This window comes from Pleurodeles waltl, chromosome 3_1, assembly GCF_031143425.1.
Source record: "Pleurodeles waltl isolate 20211129_DDA chromosome 3_1, aPleWal1.hap1.20221129, whole genome shotgun sequence".
NCBI classification, from domain to species: domain Eukaryota; kingdom Metazoa; phylum Chordata; class Amphibia; order Caudata; family Salamandridae; genus Pleurodeles; species Pleurodeles waltl.
In genome coordinates, this window is record NC_090440.1 from 1,038,136,019 (window position 1) to 1,038,157,015 (window position 20,997).

The 20,997-nt window shown below is 46.7% G+C and overlaps 1 protein-coding gene across 2 annotated transcripts in view; it reads right to left on the reverse strand.

Annotated features, from left to right (window-relative positions):
- The window catches only part of CFAP221 (cilia and flagella associated protein 221), an 827,291-nt gene that overhangs the window by 442,893 nt on the left and 363,401 nt on the right, over positions 1 to 20,997 (reverse strand). For both annotated transcript variants that reach the window (XM_069224324.1, XM_069224325.1), the window contains exon 14: positions 955 to 1,050. In XM_069224324.1, coding sequence (XP_069080425.1) covers positions 955 to 1,050 — 96 coding nt within the window. The remainder of the gene's footprint in view (positions 1 to 954; positions 1,051 to 20,997) is intronic.

The following is a 20,997-nucleotide window of genomic DNA, read 5'->3' on the forward strand; positions in this document are numbered from 1 at the left end:
TGAAAGGGCCTACCATAGAGGTGACTTATAGTGACCTGGTGTAATGACCTGTGGTGAAAGGGTGCATGCACCTTTTCATGCAGGCTGCAATGGGAGGCCTGCAAAAACATTTTGCATGGGGTCCTCTGGGTGGCATAATACATGCTGCAGCCCATGAAAGACCCCTGGCGTCCCAAAGCCCTGGGTGCCTAAGCAGCATATACTAGGGACCAGTATGTCAATTGTGGAGTGCACAAAAGGTCCAAGGTAACCAAACTTGGAGGAAGAGAGCACAATCACTGGGGTCCTGGTTAGCAGTCTGAAAACAGTCTAAGCACACTGATAGCAGGCAAAAAGTGGGGGTAACCATGCCAAAAAGAGGGTACTTTCCTACAGGCTATACCATAATTAAGTAAACGTGAGTCCGCTAAAATATTCATCAAGCGTTTTTCAAAATAATGCAGATATTTTTTTTTTCAAATGTATCATCTAGCTTACACACCCAGATGTCTTAGGAAATCCCTGTGAGAGACTTGTGTGACGTCAATACTTTGCTACCCTGACAGTTTCAGGAGTTTTCATCAGTACTACAGATTATGAAAGTTAACATATTTGGGGCACAAGGATAGTGAAAGCACTGAAGTGTGCGTAAAATATGTCTGAATCAAACAGTCACCTATGTTCCAATAATGGGGAACCTTTAGGAATTCATGACTTTACCAACATGGTACAAAATACTAATGTTAATGGGATACATTCCAAACGGAAGCCTACGTTTTTTCCATCAGTCCATTTAACTGTTACTGTGCACTGAGACATTTTTCGATATTCCTAGTTTTCTAAATCTCCTAAAACACTAAAGGTTATACTGAATATTTTTTATGCTTCTTGGGTGTGAAACTGCGAGAAATGAAAATTATCGACCATCTGATTACACTCATTTAATGCTAAAACATAACCTTCATGTATACAAACCTTTCGGGCTGCTTGCTGAAACCTTCTGAGGGCTCTTTGTCTCTTGGCCCATAATCTATTAACGTAGGCATCAAATTTTGGCTCAAAACTTGGTAACTGTTTTCAATAAAAAAATACAATGAGTTCCAGTTATTAAACGAAATATAAATGCTTACCAACGAATATATTGAATAAAGAATACATTTTACTAAACAACAAAGCTGAACTAGAGTAGTTCATGATAGTTATGAACCTGGGTTTAAGACATCATACTGTTGTCTTCTTAGACTGACGAATACCCTTGGCTAATTAAAAGCAGTGTCAGAAACATGAAAATTTGACACATCCCCTACACGCCCAACCTCCCTCACTAAGCCTGGTACACATTAAACACACACCTACAGCAGCTGCACAGGCATACACACAAATGTCTCATTGGCAGGGAGACCCACGGCAGACAGACTCCACAAGCAAACCTACAAGGAAGACTGGCCTAGCAGTCAAACTCATTCCAAACACCACCTGCACAGAGCAGAGACAGAGCAGGCTCATCCATAACAGACACGCATAATGCAGACATATAAACACACCACACAGATATACATGCCCCCTCACATTAAGGAGAAACAGCAGACCAATCAGGGACCGAAAAGTAGGATAGAGTTTTAGGTGCACACACAGATAATCCTAGGACAAACATTCAACCAGAGAAACACTCAGTCATACACTCTCTGTTCCTGAACATTGCCCACTTACCAGCCGGGTGCAGGGCACTAGGCAACAAGCAATGTTCTGGGCCACAAGATCCTGGGAACCAGGGAGGAAGGGATTAGTTCAATAGATTGAATCTCAAAGTTGATTAAAGAGTGTGTGCCCAGTAGACCAGGAGTTTAGAGACTCAGGGAGGAGGGTTAGTCCTCACTGATAATGGAGAAGATGTTGAGACTTTAAATACAGCTCTTTTAAAGTTACTACAAGTCCTATCGCACTGAAGAGTGAAGCCACTCAGCTGATGGAATAGGCCGAGTTAAGTATTAAGCAAGGTGGATCCCTGCACCTCAAGCAGGATTATCGTGTACATGGGATCCAACCACATTGGTTGAGTTCCAGTCCCAGGACTACGGCTCTTTTAGCACAGCTGCATCCTTGCTAGCTTCTACTTTGTACATACAGCCTTCCTGGGAGTGGCTGAGGGTTTGAGTACCTCCGCTCAGCTAGTTTTTGCTGACTCAACAGAATCTTCTGCTGCTGCCACGGCACTCACTCATTATTTTAGCAGAAGAATGATCAAGAAGATGACAGGCACACAGCACAACCGATTTAGAAAACGGCTCATCTCTTGAAGCCCAGCAAGAAGAAGCTGTGGTGCAAGAAGGGAGTTCTTGCGGCTGGATTTGATAAGACCTGTTATCTCAATTACACACAGACATTCTCCCCTTGGTCTCAGGCTAGTGCACAAAGAATTACAATGGTGACTCATAAGGGTAAAGATCCCACTATACCCAACTCCAGTGCCTAAGAGGATGCAGGGTAATGCAAGAGGAGGATTAGGACATTTGGCGGAGCAATAATTAACTGCTCCACTCTTTCTCAAATACTCCTGAGTGTCTTTCTTAGAAGAACAGGCCAGGCTGGTGACACACAAAAAATGTTAACAGTGCTTGCCCAAGAATATTTTTTTTTTCCTGAAGGATAGTCCCCAAATGACAATTTTGATTGTGTGGAGCCATGGGCAGCATCTGGTCAAAAAGTGAGTACTGCAAATACAACTGTTTCTTTTTTAAACAGTGATATCAAAAACACAAACTGGTGTTTACTTTCAAACACCTTGGTAGTATTCCCATTTACATCATTAATATTTCAATCAGGAACACTGTATTTAACATATTAGTAGACATGTTAGGACATGTGGTACATAGACACAAAGTGGTAAATAAGAACTTCAATTAACAAAAAAGGGTCACCTGACTTAACTCAGTGTTGAAAAAAATGACTTTGTCCATTTGCCTGTGCTGGAGGCTGTGGTAAACGACTGGCGAATGACTGATTTCTTTGGGAGCAGTAGCTTCTGAGTGTTCTGTCAGTAAGAAGACATGTTGCGCAGCTTCTCTTTGAAGGTACGCTGTTAAGTGGCAGATCTGATATGAAAAGAGAGTGTGGGAGGAGCCAGAACCATGAATGGCGTGATAGGTTGTTGAAGAAACAGTGAGCCCACTGAGAACATAAGGTTTAGTAGTTGATTGTCTAGGAAGAGTTTGAGTACACAAACTGTAAGCTAAGATCAAGATATTCAAGAACCGGGTACAGGGGACATAAGCAGAGTCATTTGGTGCTGGTAAGAGGCAGGGGTTCACAGGATGGAGGGGTTGAATATGGTGTGAGCATAAAGGATGAGGGCTTTGTTTAAGGACTGGAACAGTAAAGGAGGAGACCAATCAGGAGGCTGTGACAGGAATCAAGTTTATTAAGGACGAGAGTGAGTTCAAGAAGCAAGAAACAAAGTAATGGGACATCTTGAGGATATTACATAGTTTGTAGTTAACCAACACTGCAGTTGCAGCTACAAAAGAGGAAAGTCTGAGGCCACTGTTGAAGAGGGCTTGGGTTGCAGGAATGGGGGCCAATGAGAAGGGAGTTGGGAAAAATTTGGAAGAAGGAAAAAGGGTAGTTTTGGAGGCAGCTAAGGAGAGAGGCAGATAACACCACTCTTTGCTGGAATGGACTAAGCATATGGCTGCGATGAGCCATTTACTAAAAATATTTAGTGTTGACAGTTGCAGATTTGAGAATGGAGGAAGTTAGAGAGAGGGGAAAGTAATGAGCATTTAGGTGTTCTCAACATATAGTCGTCCAGAAGTGAAATGCTGAGAGTGACATCAAAATGGCTTCCTAGCATCTGCATTTTTGCAGCACGTACACTTTTTGAGACTTACCTCACCCTTAGGATTCATTTTACTTCTATGTTTTTCGGTGTACCATGCAATCAGGCTTCTAGCATTGAGGAGAAGCTCCATCTATTATTCTGTATTGCTGAGAAATGCAGAATGTATTTTGAGTTGCAGACAACCCTAAAGTTTGTGTCTAATTACAAACTTTATTCTAAAGAACAGTGATGGTGGTCTCACAGGGATTATGGCACCTTATTCAATGGACATTTGGTGTACAACTCACACTTTTTGCACTCTAGTAACTACAGCCCTTTTCACATTGTTCAAGAGTGACACCTACACCAGAATGTGTCATAGGTGACTGCCTATGTGGTCTATACACAGAAATGGACATTAGTATCACGAAAATCATTATGCCCTCAAATACCATGTCCAGCAAATTTGCCTATCTGTACAAACAAGCCTAAGAAAGGTGAAGCCAACAATATACCTTAACTATAACCAGAGTAGCCACTGATCTAGCCAGGACCAGGAACAAATATTTCCTTTCAGCTTTTTTAAAATGTTTTAAATGGTGTCTCTGGTTAGCAGTCAGTTTGCACTCTGTCCAAGCAGGGACCCTCACTCTAGTCAGGGTAAATGAAAAACACATTTGAGTAACCCACACTCACCCCCTTGGTAGCTTGGCACAAGCAGAAAGGCTTAGCCCCAGAAGCAATGTGTATAGTATTTGTACCAACACACACAATAATACAGTGAAAACATTACAAAATGGACAACACCAGTTTAGAACAATAGGTAATATTTATCTAAATCAAAAAAGACCAGAATGACAAAACTCCAATATACACAAGTCAAGATCTAAATTTTAGAAAGAATAAGAGTCTTAATCCTTAGAAAACAGTGAGAATGCTGTTGTTACACAAAAGTACCTGGTTTGCGTCAAAAATAAAGCCGCACGGGTGAGCGTGCATCAGAAAAATCAGCGATGCATCCATTCCTTACTCGCAAGCGAGGCCGTGCATCGTTTCCTTCTTCGGTCAGGTCGGCGATGCATCATTTTTCTCTCTCGCAAGAGAGCAATGCATCGATTTCCAGACGGGCACCTCGGTCCGGGCAGGCTTTGCGTCAATTTTACACGGCCACCGATGATGCATCGAAATCCGGTCGTACGGTGTCAAAACTGCACTGCTTGGGGTTTGCGTCGTTATCAGCCTCCGTTAGCAGGTGTTGCACGTTGTTTCTCCAGCTGTGATGTGTTGGTCTCCCAGCCGCGATGCAGGTGGAGCATCGATTTTAGCTGCGAAGCCGGCATTGCATAGCTTATCAGCCAGTTGTGGACGGTACGTTGAAAATTTCCCCGCACATCGGTCTTTGCGTCCTTTTCCACCAGCTTCACCTTTCAAGGGCCCAGGGACTGGATGGGGCACCACTTTGCAGGGAAGGAGTCCCACCAGAGAGTCCAGGTGCTGGCAGAGAGAAGTCTTTGATGACCCTGAGACTTCAACAACAGGAGGCAAGCTCAACTCAAGCCCTTGGAGATTCTTCATAGGCAGGAATGCACAACAAAGTCCAGTCTTTGTCCCCTTTCACAGGCAGAAGCAGCAATTGCAGGATAGCCCAACAAAGCACAGTCACAGGCAGGGGCAGCACTTCTTCTCAGCTCTTCTCCTTGAATCCTTGAAGAAATCTGATTTTCAGGGGTTTTGGGTCCAATACTTATGCCCTTTTCTGCCTTTGAAGGTGGGAAACTTCAAAGGAAAGTATCTTGTTCACAAGATCCTGCCTTGTCCAGGCCAGGCTCCAGGCTCACACCAGGGGTTGGAGACTTCATTGTGTGAGGGCAGGCACAGCCCATTCAGATGTAAGTGCCCACTCCTCCCGCCACTCTAGCTCAGATGGCCCATCAGGATATGCAGGATACTCCCCAGCTCCCTTTGTCTTACTGTCTAGAGGGAATTCACACCAGCCAACTTTCTAAAAGTGGCATTTTCAAACTGACAATTTAAAAAACAACTTTACCAAGAGATGTATTTTTACATTGTGAGTTTAGAGACACCAATCTCCATTTCTGCCCCCAAAGGGAATCTGCGCTTAAATATCATTTAAGGGCAGCCCCCATGTTAACCTATAAGGGAGATAGGCCTTGCAACAGTGAAAGCTGAGTTTAGCAGTATTTCACTGTTAGGACATGTAAAGCACACCAGTACATGTCCCGCCTTTAACATTCACCGCACCCTGCCCATGGGGCTACCTAGGGCCTACCTTAGGGGGATCCTTTCATGTAGAAAAAGGGAAGGTTTAGGCCTGGCAAGTGGGTACACTTGCCAGGTCGAATTGGCAGCTTAAAACTGCACACACAGACACTGCAGTGGCAGGTCTGAGACATGTTTACAGGGCTACTCATGAGGGTGGCATAACCAGTGCTGCAGGCCCACTAGTAGCATTTGATTTACATGCCCGGGCACCTCTAGTGCACATTACTAGGGACTTACCAGTAAATCAAATATGCCAATCAGCATATTTGACAGTTTACACAGGAGCACTTGCACTTTAGAACTGGACAGCAGTGGTAAAGTGCCCAGGGTACCAAAAACAGCAAAAACAGAGTCCAGCACACAGTCACAACATGGGAAGCAGAGTCAAAAAAGACAGGGGAGACCACGCCAAGGATGCCAGGTCTAACATAAAAGCAATCAAACTAACTTTATTGGTGTTTCTGCTTTTTTCATGTGTGAGGGGCAAGTCCAAAAGGGAATACTAATCACCTTTAATACTATGGTCACTGGCCTCAATAAGATCCACAGCTTATACCAATATAATTCATTCTCCCAGACTTGTGGTCTGCAAAATGGTAAACAGATTCGGTCTATATCTCATGTTAGCTGTATGCACCATAACTGGGTAATCACAAAGGTCACTCACATCACTTATTTTAGCCCTGTACTTCCTTTACACTCCTTGAGATAGCTACAAAGAGAGCCATCTTTCCCCACGACTCATATTGGTGTATTTAAATTCCTCCTCAAAGAAGAAACATAGACTTATCTTGATGCCCCAAGGGCATAGTTTCAGGTACTGTAGTTCGAAATTTAACTGCCTCCTTATCTTCTACATTTAAAAATAAGGTTGAAGTAGCTCTCTTTTACAAAGTTACCCAAGGCATGCATGAAGTAATCACTTGTGCACTAATATTTACCAATTTTCAGGAGATTAACACACACACACACAGTATATAAATCCTCAAGATCCTATATTATATACAGATCAGTTCAGGGTCAGACTGACCTATTGGGCAAGCTGGCAGTACCAGAAGGGCTGGTCTGACAGGTCAGTGTGTGGGCCGTTTTTTGGCTATTAGTGACCTTTTTATGGTCTGGTAGGCCAGTTTTCACTATTGATTTGTCTGATATTCCCACAAATATTGCCTGCAGCAAGCACAAATACATGCAGTCGGCTATACCATGCAGGAAACCCATACAGTGTGTCTTTACAAGTTTAAAACTGCCCTGATTTACAAATGTGGGTCATCTTTTAGCTGATTGGCTAATGGGTTTGGCCACTTTTATGTTGGTGCCCGGAACTAGTTTTTGTCCATGCCCAACCCTGGATCAACTTTTTTAACCTATGTGGAGCACTTGGATGATGCATTTCCCCGTATTTCCTTTAAAGAAATCTTTACTAACATTCCACCACTCCATCAACAAATGCAAAGTACTTGTGCATTAAAAAGGTTCCTTTCCATCATTTCTGACTGTTACCTTTCATTTCATAATGTGGTAGAAACCTTTCTTTCCACCTACTTGCCAATCAGGGCCACAGTAACAATATATAGTGGAACATGTTACCAAGACTCTTAAGACCACTAGAGATCTTTGGGACTGCTGATCAGAGCAAACAAAGTATCTAGAGAAACGTCTTTCTCTCTGATACCCTTAATTCCAACACTGCTCCTTTGAACCTTTGGGTATTGCTTCCAAGAATATACAAATACCTACACCTCACCACATGCCTTCCAGCACTTCATGGACAGTGGGCTCGAGATTTGGGATAACTCCTCAGGAACGTAGTAGCCATCTATAGAGTAGTCTCCATTATTTTGCGGAAGCCTGCATGTGAAACTGTAAAGGTCATTACAAATTAAGTAAATGGGCAACCAGAGCACTTATGCCACCAGATTCACCCCAGCCTGTCTGCCACATTACAAATTGTCTACCACAATGGCAAGGCATTTTTGCCTAAAGTACTTCCACCAACATGACGGGAACACTTTCATCAAAGATATAATAGCTGATGGGCCTCCATGCATGGCAACCTGGTCAGCAATCATTCGGTTTTCATAAAAAAAAACCTGAACCCAGTGCTTTATTTGTAAATAAAAACGTGCCCGTGCCCAAAGCTCTCCTCTTAAACACGCGGCTGCTGCAATTAAATGTGCGAGCTCGGAATACAAAGGCGGCGTAATCCAGAAGTCATCTTGAGCCTCTTTAATCCATTTACAGCCACTCCTTGCCCCTTTAGCTCACTATTGCAGCTTTCTGATTTCTTCCTTTGTGACGCTTTTTGTATTTTTCTTCCTCAGTCTTTCCCATAAGTGTCTTTTCCTCGCAGTAAATGCTTCAGGCATCAAAAATAAATGCCAGTGCTCCGCACCGAAAACAAGCACAAATTAAGCACTGCCTGGACCAGAAGTTTATTTCTGAAAAAGTAAATAAAAAAATGTTCCGGATGCACCAGGAGGAGTGCTTTTATGAAAAGATCAATCCTTTCAACAATTTGTGGCCGTGAGGGGCGTATGGCAGATGGGCCGCTGGGTAAAGCTTTTTGATGGTGGAGTCATCAGAAGTTCAGCTGTTGGAAACTATGTAAATGAGGTGGACGGATTTGTTTTGAGATGGACATCCACCACTTTACAGTAGATACCCTGCTTTTAGCAAACGCTAAATGATTCCCTGAGACTCTTAAGAGGCTTGCACTATTTTTTTTCCCCAAACCTAATCTCAGAGCTCCTTTCCCAGTTCCCTTCACTCACAACACACACAACACCTTGATATTTAAAGGGTAGCTCACACAGTTTCAAAAGCAGTAAGGGTTTTTTATTCTAAGCAGACCATGATGTACATACTCGCCGTTCCTGTGATAAAGGAACAAAGATACATATTCTAAATTCAAGTTTGTTGGAAAATGGCCCTTTCTGCAAGGCCATCCCCAAACGTTTTGCCTTCCTTCTCCTATTTTTGCTGAGTTCATTTTTGTTGGCCTTACGGCACTTGGGCTCTAAGAACTTTACCACGGCTAACCAGTGCTAAAGTGCATGTGTTCTTCCCTCTAAACAATGTAGTATTTGGCTATCCCCAATTGGAATATTTAATTTAGTTATAAGTCCCTAGTAAAGTGCACTACATGTGCCCAGAGCTTGTATATGAAATGCTCCTAATGAGCCTTTAACTGATTGTGCCACCCACTCAAGTAGCCCTTTAAACGTGTCTCAGGCCTGCCATTGCAGAGCCTGTGTGTGCAGTTTTAAATTACATTTAGACCTGGAAAAATAAACCTTTTGCCAAGCCCGATTTTTCCTTTTTAATACAAACAGGCCACAACTAGGGTAGGCCTTGGACAGCCCAGGAGGCAGGGTGCAATGCATTTAAAGAGTAGGACATGTACGTTTTAGTTTTACATGTCCTGGTAATGAAAAACTCTTGCATTCATTTTTCACTGCTGCAAGGCCTATCTCTTCCGTAGGATATTATTGGAGATGCCTTATGACATTTTATAAGTATAACTCCCACAAATGGAAAGAGATAGGGCCTGATTTACAGTTTGACAGAGGGGGTACTCCATTACAACAGTGACGGATATCCCGCCTGCTGAAATATACATCACATTATATCCTATGAGATTTATATTTCGGTGGGCGGGATATCCATTGCCATTGTGATGGAGTAACCCAACCGCCAAACTCTAAATCAGGAACCCATAATCTCTTGAAGTTTTGTGTCTCGGGAATCACAGATTTCAGAAAGTTGGCATTTTCTTGCCTTAGCCATTTGGTGCCTACAGCCTGTCTCTAGTCACATAACTTGGTGTAGTTGGCAGTTGGGCTTAGTGTATTCCCCCTAGACAGCCACAGATAATGGGTGCTTAGGGTGACTTGATGGGCCATTCTGGGCAGGATGGAAGGGAGGAGTAGGACCCAGCTTCACTTACACCTGAATAGGGGCTGTGTCCTGTCCCCACACAAAGGGTTGCAAACCCCATGTAGTTAATCTGGAGCCAGGGCAGGGAGGACAGGACATCTGTGCACTTCAAGGGCATGTTTATGGAGTCTCTCCCACTTCAAAGACACAACTGGGTGTAAAAAATGGACCTCAGACACCACCACTTCATTACTCTACTGGACCTGTGGATGCTCTGCCAGGAAAGAATGCTGTGCTGCTGGAGGACTGCCACTCTGCTGGACTGCACTCTACTGGACTCCTGTTTTGCTGTGTTGACCTGTTGGTTGCTGCTCTCTTGCCTGGGTGAGAAGGACTGGAACTACAACTCTTGAACCCAGCACCTAGAGTGACTTCAAGAGCTAGTTGGCACAATGCTCTCCCCGGTGCCACTCCTCGCATCTCTCAGTGACAGCATCCCGAGGACGAAAAGGAAACTCCACATTGCAGCTTCACTGCTCATCGGGACCGTCGAATCGTCTCGACTGTGCAACACATCCCTGACACTGGCCTATGCATTACAAGCCCTGTTGACTAGGTCCTCGACATCGACATAACAGAACCTCGCACCACAGCCTTGCCAAATCTTGGAACCAACGCATTGCCTCGTCTGCGAGACGAATCTTGGACATGGATCAACGCAATACTCCGCAACCAAGATTTAAGGTATGCTGTTCAGAGGGCTTAACTGGGTCCCTGTAGGTGGCCAGCAAAATCTACCTAAACTTGTGTCTTTGTCTTGGTCCAGTGTGACCAGATAACCCCAACAGCACTTCTTGGCACTATTTTTGCTTACAACTTTAACATTCAATATCACCAATTCTTCTTATTGGATTCTTGTCATTTTGGTCTTGTTTTATTTATTAAAATCTACCCTACGTCTCCAACACTGATGTGGGCTCCTTTGGTGGTGTGTTTTTACTGTGTTACTGTTCGAAGTGTTGCATAAATACTTTACACGTTGCCTCTAAGTTAAGCCTGACTGCTCTATGCCAAGCTACCAAGGGCTTGAGCACAGGTTGACTTGGGGTTTGCTTGTGTCTTATCCTAACAAGGATTGTGTTTGCTGCTTGACCAGGGCTCAAACGCTAGTGAACCAATAACCCAATTTCTTCCAGGGTTTCTGTTCCCAATTTCTCTAAATAAGTGAAAAATACCTTGCTGAAAAGTTCTTTCCCACACCTTCATTCCTGTTAGTCACCCACTTCTAAACTGTGCTGAGTTTTACCCATGAAATTTAAAAAGAAGTTTTCATAACAAACTTAGTGGGGACAGCCAGGAAGATAGTACTCTGATGTGAGAATTATTAGCCAAGACTTTACATAACATCTCCAGCACAGAATGAGAGTAGTTTGTTCTGGGCAAATCCCTCTTTGGGTACCTTAAAATATCTGTAATTCAGAATGATCTCCACCTTCCTGCATTGGCACTTTAGGTTTTCATAACTGTCATCTGCTAGTAATCCAAACTGTGGTTCTTTGCAATAAAACTGAAAATCTGGGTCTCTGTAACCTTCATTTTCCTTTTTGTAAGATAATGCCTCAGAAAGTTTCCTCTTTGAGGACATTTTCTAAATAAGGCTTCTAGTTACCTAAAATATCTGGAATCTCCAAAGAGGTCACTATTAAGAGGAACAGTAGCTTCAGTAAGGCATTCCTTCTCATGGTGGTTGCTTGCTTAGCACAGGGCACTTACAAAGCCCCCTATTGTCTGATATATTTTATTTTTTGTTAATAAATTCATACCCCTAAATACCGTCCCTCTGAGATTAAATCAATTTTAAATTTCAATTGGACACTTATGGAACTTGTAAACTCTGTAGATGATGGAACGATACATGGCTTGGAAGCTTAATGTCTGCTGCAACTTTTTTTCCATACTATTCTAGTACTCTATAATCACTGGGAAGGAAACCCATGGCTTTGTCACAGATATCAGTTTTCCCCTTAAACCACTTCCCTCTGCAGTCTCTGTTAGACACTTACACCCTTTTTCTCCCCACATCTTTCTAAAGTCTTCCATCTGCATATCTCGCACCTATTCTCTATGCTTCTCAGCACCATCTTTTCACTCACTCCTGCATTTACTAACTAGCATTTCCTTTACTTCAGCATCCCCTGCATATACAGCCACTAACCTGTAAGAACTTTCTTTTCTTTTACTTTCACCATGTTAATATTCAAATTGTGTTTACCTCCTTCACACAGTTTCACATAATATCAACATTCTAATTGACACACGTGACTACTGCTCTCTGAGCTCTGCAGGGAGGCCAAACACTGGATGAACATGTGTTCTGTACTCCTTTATAATCTACTTATGGGCACTGTGAAAAAGGCACACTGCCTTCACCAAGGAGCCCAGAGTTCTTAATCTCGCCCCCTTCATAAACAACCACCCACAACCTGAACTCACACAGACACCTAGAAATGATATGACTCAGTTCTCAGTAAGCACCTCACAAAAGTGATATGCTGCATAAAACAAGCATTTGCAAAGCAAAAGGTCTTGCATTTGCTTGAGTTAGAGCTATTGGTGTAGTAAATTCATAACTGGACTTTTCTTGCCACATAAATTGGTCAACCCTGCCTCATAATTTGGTCTTTTCTGGCCACATAATTCCAGTGGCCATGCATATAACTAAAGCACTCCCCATTTACCTTCTCCCTCTATCTGCAGCCAACAAAAATAAATTCCAACAAAATACAACTTTCACTATCCCACCATCAGAGTTGCCAGCTGGCTAACACAACTCCCCCCAAAAAAAGACACAAGACAGCCACGGGAGGAGTAATGGGAGAAATAAACCAGAAGAGTCACCCAAACATATCCAGAGGGTTCAAACAGTCATAGTTTTTTGGGAAGAGGAAAAGCATGTGTCCTCTCGAGCCTTTTGGCCTCCCTCCTGCCAACCAGTCAAGATTGCTTCACTGCCCTCCACAAAGACTAGAACTGCTGTAACCTTGCCTTAGCAGTTTCTATTTTATTTTGTATATAAATTAAGCCGTTATTTAAGTAGCAGCACAATAAAATGATACTGCTCTAGGTGGCACTAAGCCAAACTGAGAAAAATCAAGGAAAAACAACGAATGGCTCTAAAGAACAAGTTACTTACCTTCCGTAACGAAGTATCTGGTAGAGACTCTATCTAGCTGCAGATTCCTTACCTTAGAATTCCCTGGCGTCAGCTTCGAATCCGGAGTTTTTTGTGAGCAGTACCCTGCGCGTGCGCCGTCAGACGGCGTCGTTCGGATCCGCGTGCGTCGACCAGCTCCATGCGCGTCGTCAGGGTCGTTGGAGTCGTCTATGACGTCACAGTTGTCTATATAGACGCCGTCTCGGCGCGCGTACGTCAGTTCTTTTCCACAACTTCCCGAGCCAGAAGCACAGAGTCATGGAAGAACCAACCAATACACTTTTAACCTCTTTGACTGTTTGGAGAAAAACACTATCATGCCTGTAAGAAAGGCAAAAGTTGCCAAAATGAAACATATATATCTATACATATATATATACACATATGCACATGAGAAAAAATTTCCCCAGAGCGGGGAGGCTTGGGCGGGTGTAAGGAATCTGCAGCTAGATAGTCTCTACCAGATACTTCGTTACCGAAGGTAAGTAACTTGTTCATCTGATAGAGACTTCTAGCTGCAGCTTCCATACCTTAGAATAGATACCCATGCTATAACCCATGGTGGTGGGTGTGAAGGAGATTTATTTATTTATTTATTTTTTTATACAAGGAAGTCCTGCAAGACAGAACGGGCAAAATGCCCCTCTCTCCTCACCTGGCTATCCAGGCAGTAGTGCTTCGCAAACGTGTGTAAAGAAGCCCACGTTGCAGCCTGACATATGTCCACCACCGGTACGCCACGTGCTAACGCAGTGGTAGCAGCTTTCCCCCTAGTGGAATGAGCTCTCAAGCCCTCGGGAGGCTGCTTCTTCGCCAAAGCGTAGCATATTTTTATACAGAGAACGACCCAGTGCGAAATGGATCGTTTCTGTACTGCCCGACCCTTCTTTGCACCAACGTACCCCACAAAGAGTTGGTCGTCCACCCGGAACTCATTAGTGCGGTCAAGGTTGAACGATAACGCTCTTTTTGGGTCCAGTCGATGGAGACGCTCCTCTTCCTTTGAGGGATGCGGTGGTGCAAAGAAGGTGGGCAGGGTGATATTTTGACCCAGATGGAAAGGGGTCACCACCTTGGGGAGGAAAGAGGCACGAGTTCTTAACACCACCTTGTCAGGATAAATCATTAGATAAGGGGGTTTAGAAGATAAAGCATGCAGCTCACTCACTCTCTTGGCAGATGTAATTGCCACCAAAAAGGCTGTCTTAATAGTGAGCAGCCAGAGAGGACAGTTATGCAAGGGCTCGAAAGGAGCACACATAAGGAAGGTAAGAACCAGATTAAGATCCCACTGGGGCATAACGAAAGGCACAGGCGGGAACAGATGTACAAGCCCTTTCAAAAATCTCTGTACTATAGGTGATTTAAACAGAGATGGTTGATCAGGCAACTGAAGAAAAGCCGATAAGGCTGCAAGATAGCCCTTGAGAGTCCCCAAGGAGGAACCCTGCTGGGCGAGAGACAAAATAAACAAAAGGATGTTAGACAGAGAAGAAGAAAGAGGATCAATAGACCTCTCTGAACAATAAGAAACAAAACGTTTCCAACGGCAGGCGTAGATCGACTTAGTAGAGGGACGCCTGGCTGCCAGAATGACATCACACACCTCGGGAGGGACGGTCATAAACCATCAACTGTCGCCGCTCAATCTCCACGCATGAAGGCACAGAGTTGACAGGTTCGGGTGTAGAACCTTCCCCTGCTGCTGCGACAGAAGATCCTCCTGAAGAGGCAGCCTGATTGGAGGATCGATGCTCATTTTGAGAAGCTCTGGATACCAAACTCTCCGTGCCCAATCCGGAGCCACAAAGATTACTTGGGCCCGGTCGTTCTTGATTTTCTTGAGAACTCTGGGCAGAAGTGGTATAGGCGGAAAGGCGTACAGGAGGCCTGAACTCCACTCGCGACGAAAAGCTTTGCCTAGCGATAGCCCCCTTGGAAACTCCAACGCGCAAAACTGCTGACATTGCGCGTTCTCTGCGGAGGCGAACAGATTTAACCAAGGCTCTCCCCACTGCTGAAAGAGTCCTTGCGCCACCTCCGGATGGAGACACCATTCGTGATCCTCTAAGCATTTTCGGCTGAGTTTGTCTGCTCTGGCGTTCAGAGAACCTGCCAGGTGTTGAACCACCAGGGTTATGCCCTGCTGTTCCAGCCATGTCCAGAGGCATAAAGCCTCTTGACAAAGGGTCCACGACCCCACACCGCCCTGCTTGTTGCAGTACCACATTGCGGTAGTGCTGACTGTGAACACCTGCACCACCGTCCCTTTCACAACAGGAAGAAATGCTTTTAATGCTAGCCGGATCGCCCGAAGCTCCAACAAGTTGATGTGGAGCCCAGATTCCGCCGGAGACCAGTGACCTCTGATCTCCACCTCCCCCAGATGGCCGCCCCAACCCAGAAGTGACGCATCTGTCACTACCGTTAGATCTGGTTGGGGAAGGGAGAGGGGTCTGCCCTTGACCCACTCGCAGTTCACTAGCCACCACTGCAGATCTTCCGCAGTCCTCTCCAAGATCTGAACTACGTCGGTAAGATTTCCCTGATGCTGTGCCCATTGGAACTTCAGGTCCCACTGCAGAGCCCTCATGCGCCATCTTGGATGCTTGACCAACAGGATGCAGGAAGCCATGAGTCCCAACAGCCTCAGAGTCTGTCTCACCAAGATCCAGGATATAGGCCGAAACATCGGAATCATAACCAGAATATCCTGAACCTGCTGATCGGGAGGATAAGCCCGATACTGCACTGTGTCCAGAACAGCTCCGATGAAAGAGAGCTTCTGAGAGGGAGTCAGGTGTGACTTCGGCACATTTATAGTGAACCCCAGCGAATGCAAGAGGTTCGCCGTTGTCTGGAGGTGGGTGACGAGAGCCTGGGGCGTAGGAGCCTTCAACAGCCAATCGTCCAGGTAGGGGAAGACTGAAATCTCTGACCTGCGCAAATGAGCTGCCACCACCGCCATCACCTTTGTGAACACCCGAGGGGCACTGGTGAGACCGAAAGGAAGCACGGTAAACTGAAAGTGCTCGTGGCCCACCTTGAACCGCAGGTAACGCCTGTGGTTTGGCAGGATAGGAATATGGAAATACGCATCCTGCAAATCCAACACTACCATCCTGTCTCCTTGGTCTAGGGCAGACAAAACCTGAGCAAGAGTGAGCATCTTGAATTTCTCCTTCTTGAGGAAGAGATTGACGTCCCTTAAATCCAAAATAGGGCAAAGGCCTTTTTTCTTTTTGGGAATCAGAAAGTAGCGGGAATAACAACCACTGTCTACTTCTGATATAGGGACTCTTTCTATGGCTCCCTTGGCCAAAAGAGCCGAAACTTCCTCGCGGAGCAAAGCTAAATGGACCTCCATCAGCCATTCCTTTGTCGGAGGGATAGAATGAGGGAAAGACTGGAAGGGAAGGGAGTAGCTCTTCCGTATGATCTGCAGGACCCACTTGTCCGTGGTGATGGAAAGCCAGTGAGGGAGATGAAAAGAATCCTCCCTCCAACTGGGCGGACGTGATCCCGCAGAACCACACTAGGAGGGCTTGGGCGCAGTGGAGGGGGACTGTGTGGTGGTCGACCTCTGGCCAGACCCTCTGGGTCTGATGGTACCACGACCACGTCCTCTTCCGGGATGCTGTGAAGCCTAAGGACGGTGGCTAAATTGTGGCTGGCGTGGCACCACGCCCCTCCCGAAGCCTCGGAAGGGGCGAAAAACAGACTGCTGTCGTGCCAGCGTTGAAAGGCCCAAGGATCTGGCCGTGGATCAAGAATCCTTGAACCTCTCAAGCGCGGAGTCTGCCTTTTCGCCAAAAAGGCGAGAGCCATCAAAGGGCATGTCCATCAAGCTAGACTGGACATCCCCTGAAAAACCAGTAGAACGTAGCCAGGCGTGGCGACAAAGGGCCACTGACGATGAAATCGCTCTGCCCAGCGAGTCGGTCGTATCCAAGCCACACCGGATTGTAAACTTGGCTGCATCTCTCCCATCCTTTACAGCCTGGGTGAGAGTGTCCCGTACGCCCTCCGGGACCTGGGGCAGCACTTGCGCCACCGCATCCCATAAAGTATGGGAATAACGGCCCAATAGGCAAGAGGTGTTTACAGACCACAATGCCAGGCTGGAGAAAGAAAATATCTTCTTCCCAAGCTGATCCAGCCTCTTGGATTCCCTATCCGGGGGAGCAGAAGGGAAGGCAGCACGTGAAGTAGAGGCTTGGACAACCAAGCTCTCAGGAGTGGGGTGTTGTGTCAGGAAACTACGGTCGCTGGGAGCGGGTCTATGGCGGCGGCCGACTGTCCTATTCACAGGAGCCCCTGTGCTGGGTTTGGACCACGTACCCAGAAGGACGTCTGTAAGAGCCTCATTGAAGGGAAACAACGGTTCCGATGTTGACACCCCCGGCTGAAACACTTCTGTCAGGATATTTGTCCTGACTGGCACCGTAGGCAAATCTAGGTCCAAGACCTCAGCTGCCCTACGCACCACCATAGCGAAAGAAGCCCCCTCCTCCGTAGCCGGATTAGGAGGAGAGAGCATACCAGTATCTGGAGATGTGTCCAGTCCACTGGCCTCCCCTGGATCCACATACCAGTCCTGTTGCAATCCTGATTCTAAAGGGTCCTCAGACCCCTCCCATTCCTCTCCTGCGTCTGGCTGTTCCAAATAATGCTCAGACAATGATCTGGGCCGAATCGGCTCCGTCGAAGTCGGAGTCGACGTCGCTCCGGATCATCCGGAATAAGGATGGGGCTGCCACCGGTGGGCGCCGGTGGCGGAATCGTCGACGTCGGACCCGGCGCCGAAGGAGGTCGACTGTGAGAAACTGGCGCCGGTCCAGATCCGTTATCGGATCCTGAGGTCCCCAACGGCGCCGAGGCCGAAGCCGCCGGCGTCGAATCCAAAGGGGCCCCTGCTGACCCCGCGGGGCCGAAGACCCACCCGAGGGTACAGCTCGCTCAAAGACGAGACACATGGCCTCGTAAAATTCTTTAATTTGAGCGGGGGTCGATCCGGTCCCCGGAAAGGGGGGAAGACGCGGAGTCGACCCTGGCGAAGGCTCTGCAGAACCACGCTCGGAACGTCGACGTTCCCTAGACGCCTCGTCGGTCGACGGGTGTGGCGAAGACGAAGTCCACTTGGACTTCTTCTTCTTCTTGTGCCTCTTACCTTCCGATGACCTCGAGTGAGAGGAAGAGGACTTGGGGCTCCGGAAGCGGTGCTGCGACCTCCTCCTACTGCGAGACCGTGACCTCCGCGGAGTCGCGCCGACCGAAGACGAATGTCGGGCCGCAAGAAGCTTAAGGGATCTCTCCCTCAAGGCCTTCGGCGCCATGGCCCGACAATCGGAGCACGAGGTGGAATCGTGGTCCTTGTCCAAGCACCAAAGACAAACTCAGTGCGGATCCGTCACCGACATGGTGCGATGACACGCACCACACGGCTTGAATCCTGTCTTTCTCGAAGATATGACTCCAAACAGTCAAAAAAGCGTTGACAAACCGTCGAAGCAGGGTAGCTCTTTCCAAAACTGCGCTTAACCGGCACGGAAGGAAAAGAACTGACGTACGCGCGCCGAGACGGCGTCTATATAGACAACCGTTACATCATAGACGACTACAACGACGCTGACGACGCACGTGGAGCTGGTTGACGCACGCAGATCCGAACGACAATGTCTGACGGCGCGCGCGCGCAGGGTACTGCTCACAAAAAACTCCGGATTCTAAGCTGACGCCAGGGAATTCTAAGGTAAGGAAGCTGCAGCTAGAAGTCTCTATCAGATCCATCCTCTTCCCATTCGCTGCTGTCACTACTTGCTGTTTCTTATTCAGTCTCTGAACCTTACAGTCCCTCTTGGTTCCAATCAGTATTCTCCAGGTTAGATTATGATTCCTTTGTTCTGAATCTCATTCAGCCTGCAGACCCCTCTGCTCTGTTGCTAAAATTGTGACTGCGCCACAAGAGACCGGCAAACAAAGGAAATAACTGAAGCTGTTCTGCTTTTGGTAAAGCGCCCCCCCCCAAGATGGGGGGGAGCGCGGCCCTTGGAAATCGGGGCCGCCGTGGCCCAAACCCTCTGCACTAGTTGTGCATTAGGCTGGCCAGGGTACTTCCGCTCTCATGCCTCACGAGGTGTGTGGGCGGAAGTTAGCTGAGGGTACGCTGGGGCGACGTTGGTTCAAGCTCCATCTGCAGCGCACCAGTTGGGGGGCTATTTAAGCACCCCCCCAAAAAGGCACAGCCTTTTCTGGCGCGTTGGCATACGAGCCCTTGAAGCCAGCGTTGGAACCAGCATTATCGGATCTTCGACTTGTCCCGATCTTCGTGGGACTTGACTCGACGACGTGGACCCACATGCCGCTCTGTTTGAGCCGCTCCTACGGCTGCTCAGTCACAGCTGGGGTCGCGCTGGTTGAGGGCAACGCCCTCGCGCGCTGGCTGTGTGTCTTGCCCCTTCATTCCTCCTTGCCGCATCGCTTCAGTGTTACTCTCCGGCCACTCAGTTACAGCCAGGGGTCGCCCTGGTTGAGGGCACCACCCTCGCGCGCAGGCGGTGTCTTGCCCCTTCGTGTCTAGGGATTCCTCCTTGCCGCATCGCATATCGCACGGCATGTTGTTTTTATTGTCCCTTTCATCCACGTCGCCTTTTTATTAGATGTTGTGGCGATAGCGCCTACTTACTTAGAAGATTACAGCACTACATACCTGGGTGCACCTTATGTGCCTGTGTAGCCTGTTTGGAGGCTACACGCAGTGATTCCAGTTGGGAAACACTGTGATTCACGCGCCAACTTTTTAAAAAGGCCATTTTTATTGATCAGTTAGACTGCAAATAAAAGTAGTGATTGAGCCATTCATCCCCCTTTTTTGTTATAATTGCGGTTTAATTAGTGAAGGCTTAAATTTGCCTTGTATTATTTGTTGACCCTTCACCCCTCATACCCAGACCCTCACCCCCGGTGCACAATTGGTGCATCTGCTAAGCCTTCCTGACCTAGCTAGGTGACGCCTGCTTTGGTGTCACACAACGTCGGCCTGGTCTGGGCCAGGAACACTCTTCATTCAGGGTAAGTGGGGTAACTGTGAGGAGGAGGTGGATTTGTGATATGGTTTGTATTTTAACGTGGTCTCAGTTACAAACATTCAAAGAATACCTTCGTAAGTAATTGATCTAAGGACTCTGATAATACAGTGCTGGAATTTGAGAGTGTGCGCATTTACGAAGTTGCATAGTATATGTTAAGTGGTACTGTGTTACTTTAATTGCAATTGAGAGTCATGGCTTGTAATCGCAATAAAGTGGGAAAGAGGAAGGGCAGGGACCCATAACTGTCTCAGCTGTTGAAGTTAGTATTGGCGAAACTGGGCAGTGGAGATTCTGGCAGCAGAGATTCCGCATCGGACTAAGAAAACAATTGTGCTGAGAGTGACCGCCTTAGGCGGTCCCATGTACCTCCTTGTGCAGCATTCCCCCCGTTAAGCGCAGAAATAAGAGACAGGTTCCTAGTGCGCAGCAGCTATCCGATTCCCTGTCAGCAACCACCCCCCTTGCGCAGATACTTTATTAGTATCTGATGGCGCTACTTCAGAGGGTCCTCCGGTGGAACAAGGAACAGGACACACAACTGAACAAGGGGTATTAGCAATCCTGACAGATATTCGGAAGTCATTGTCAACATTGTCTGCACCATCGGCGGTGCCAGTAGTCCAGGCTCAAGCTCAAGTTCAGACTGAAGTTCCAATTGCCCCTCTTCCGGTATTGCAGGGGCAGGGCAGTTCCAATGCAGAGGTACCTTTGCAGGATGCGACCAAGCAAGCTTT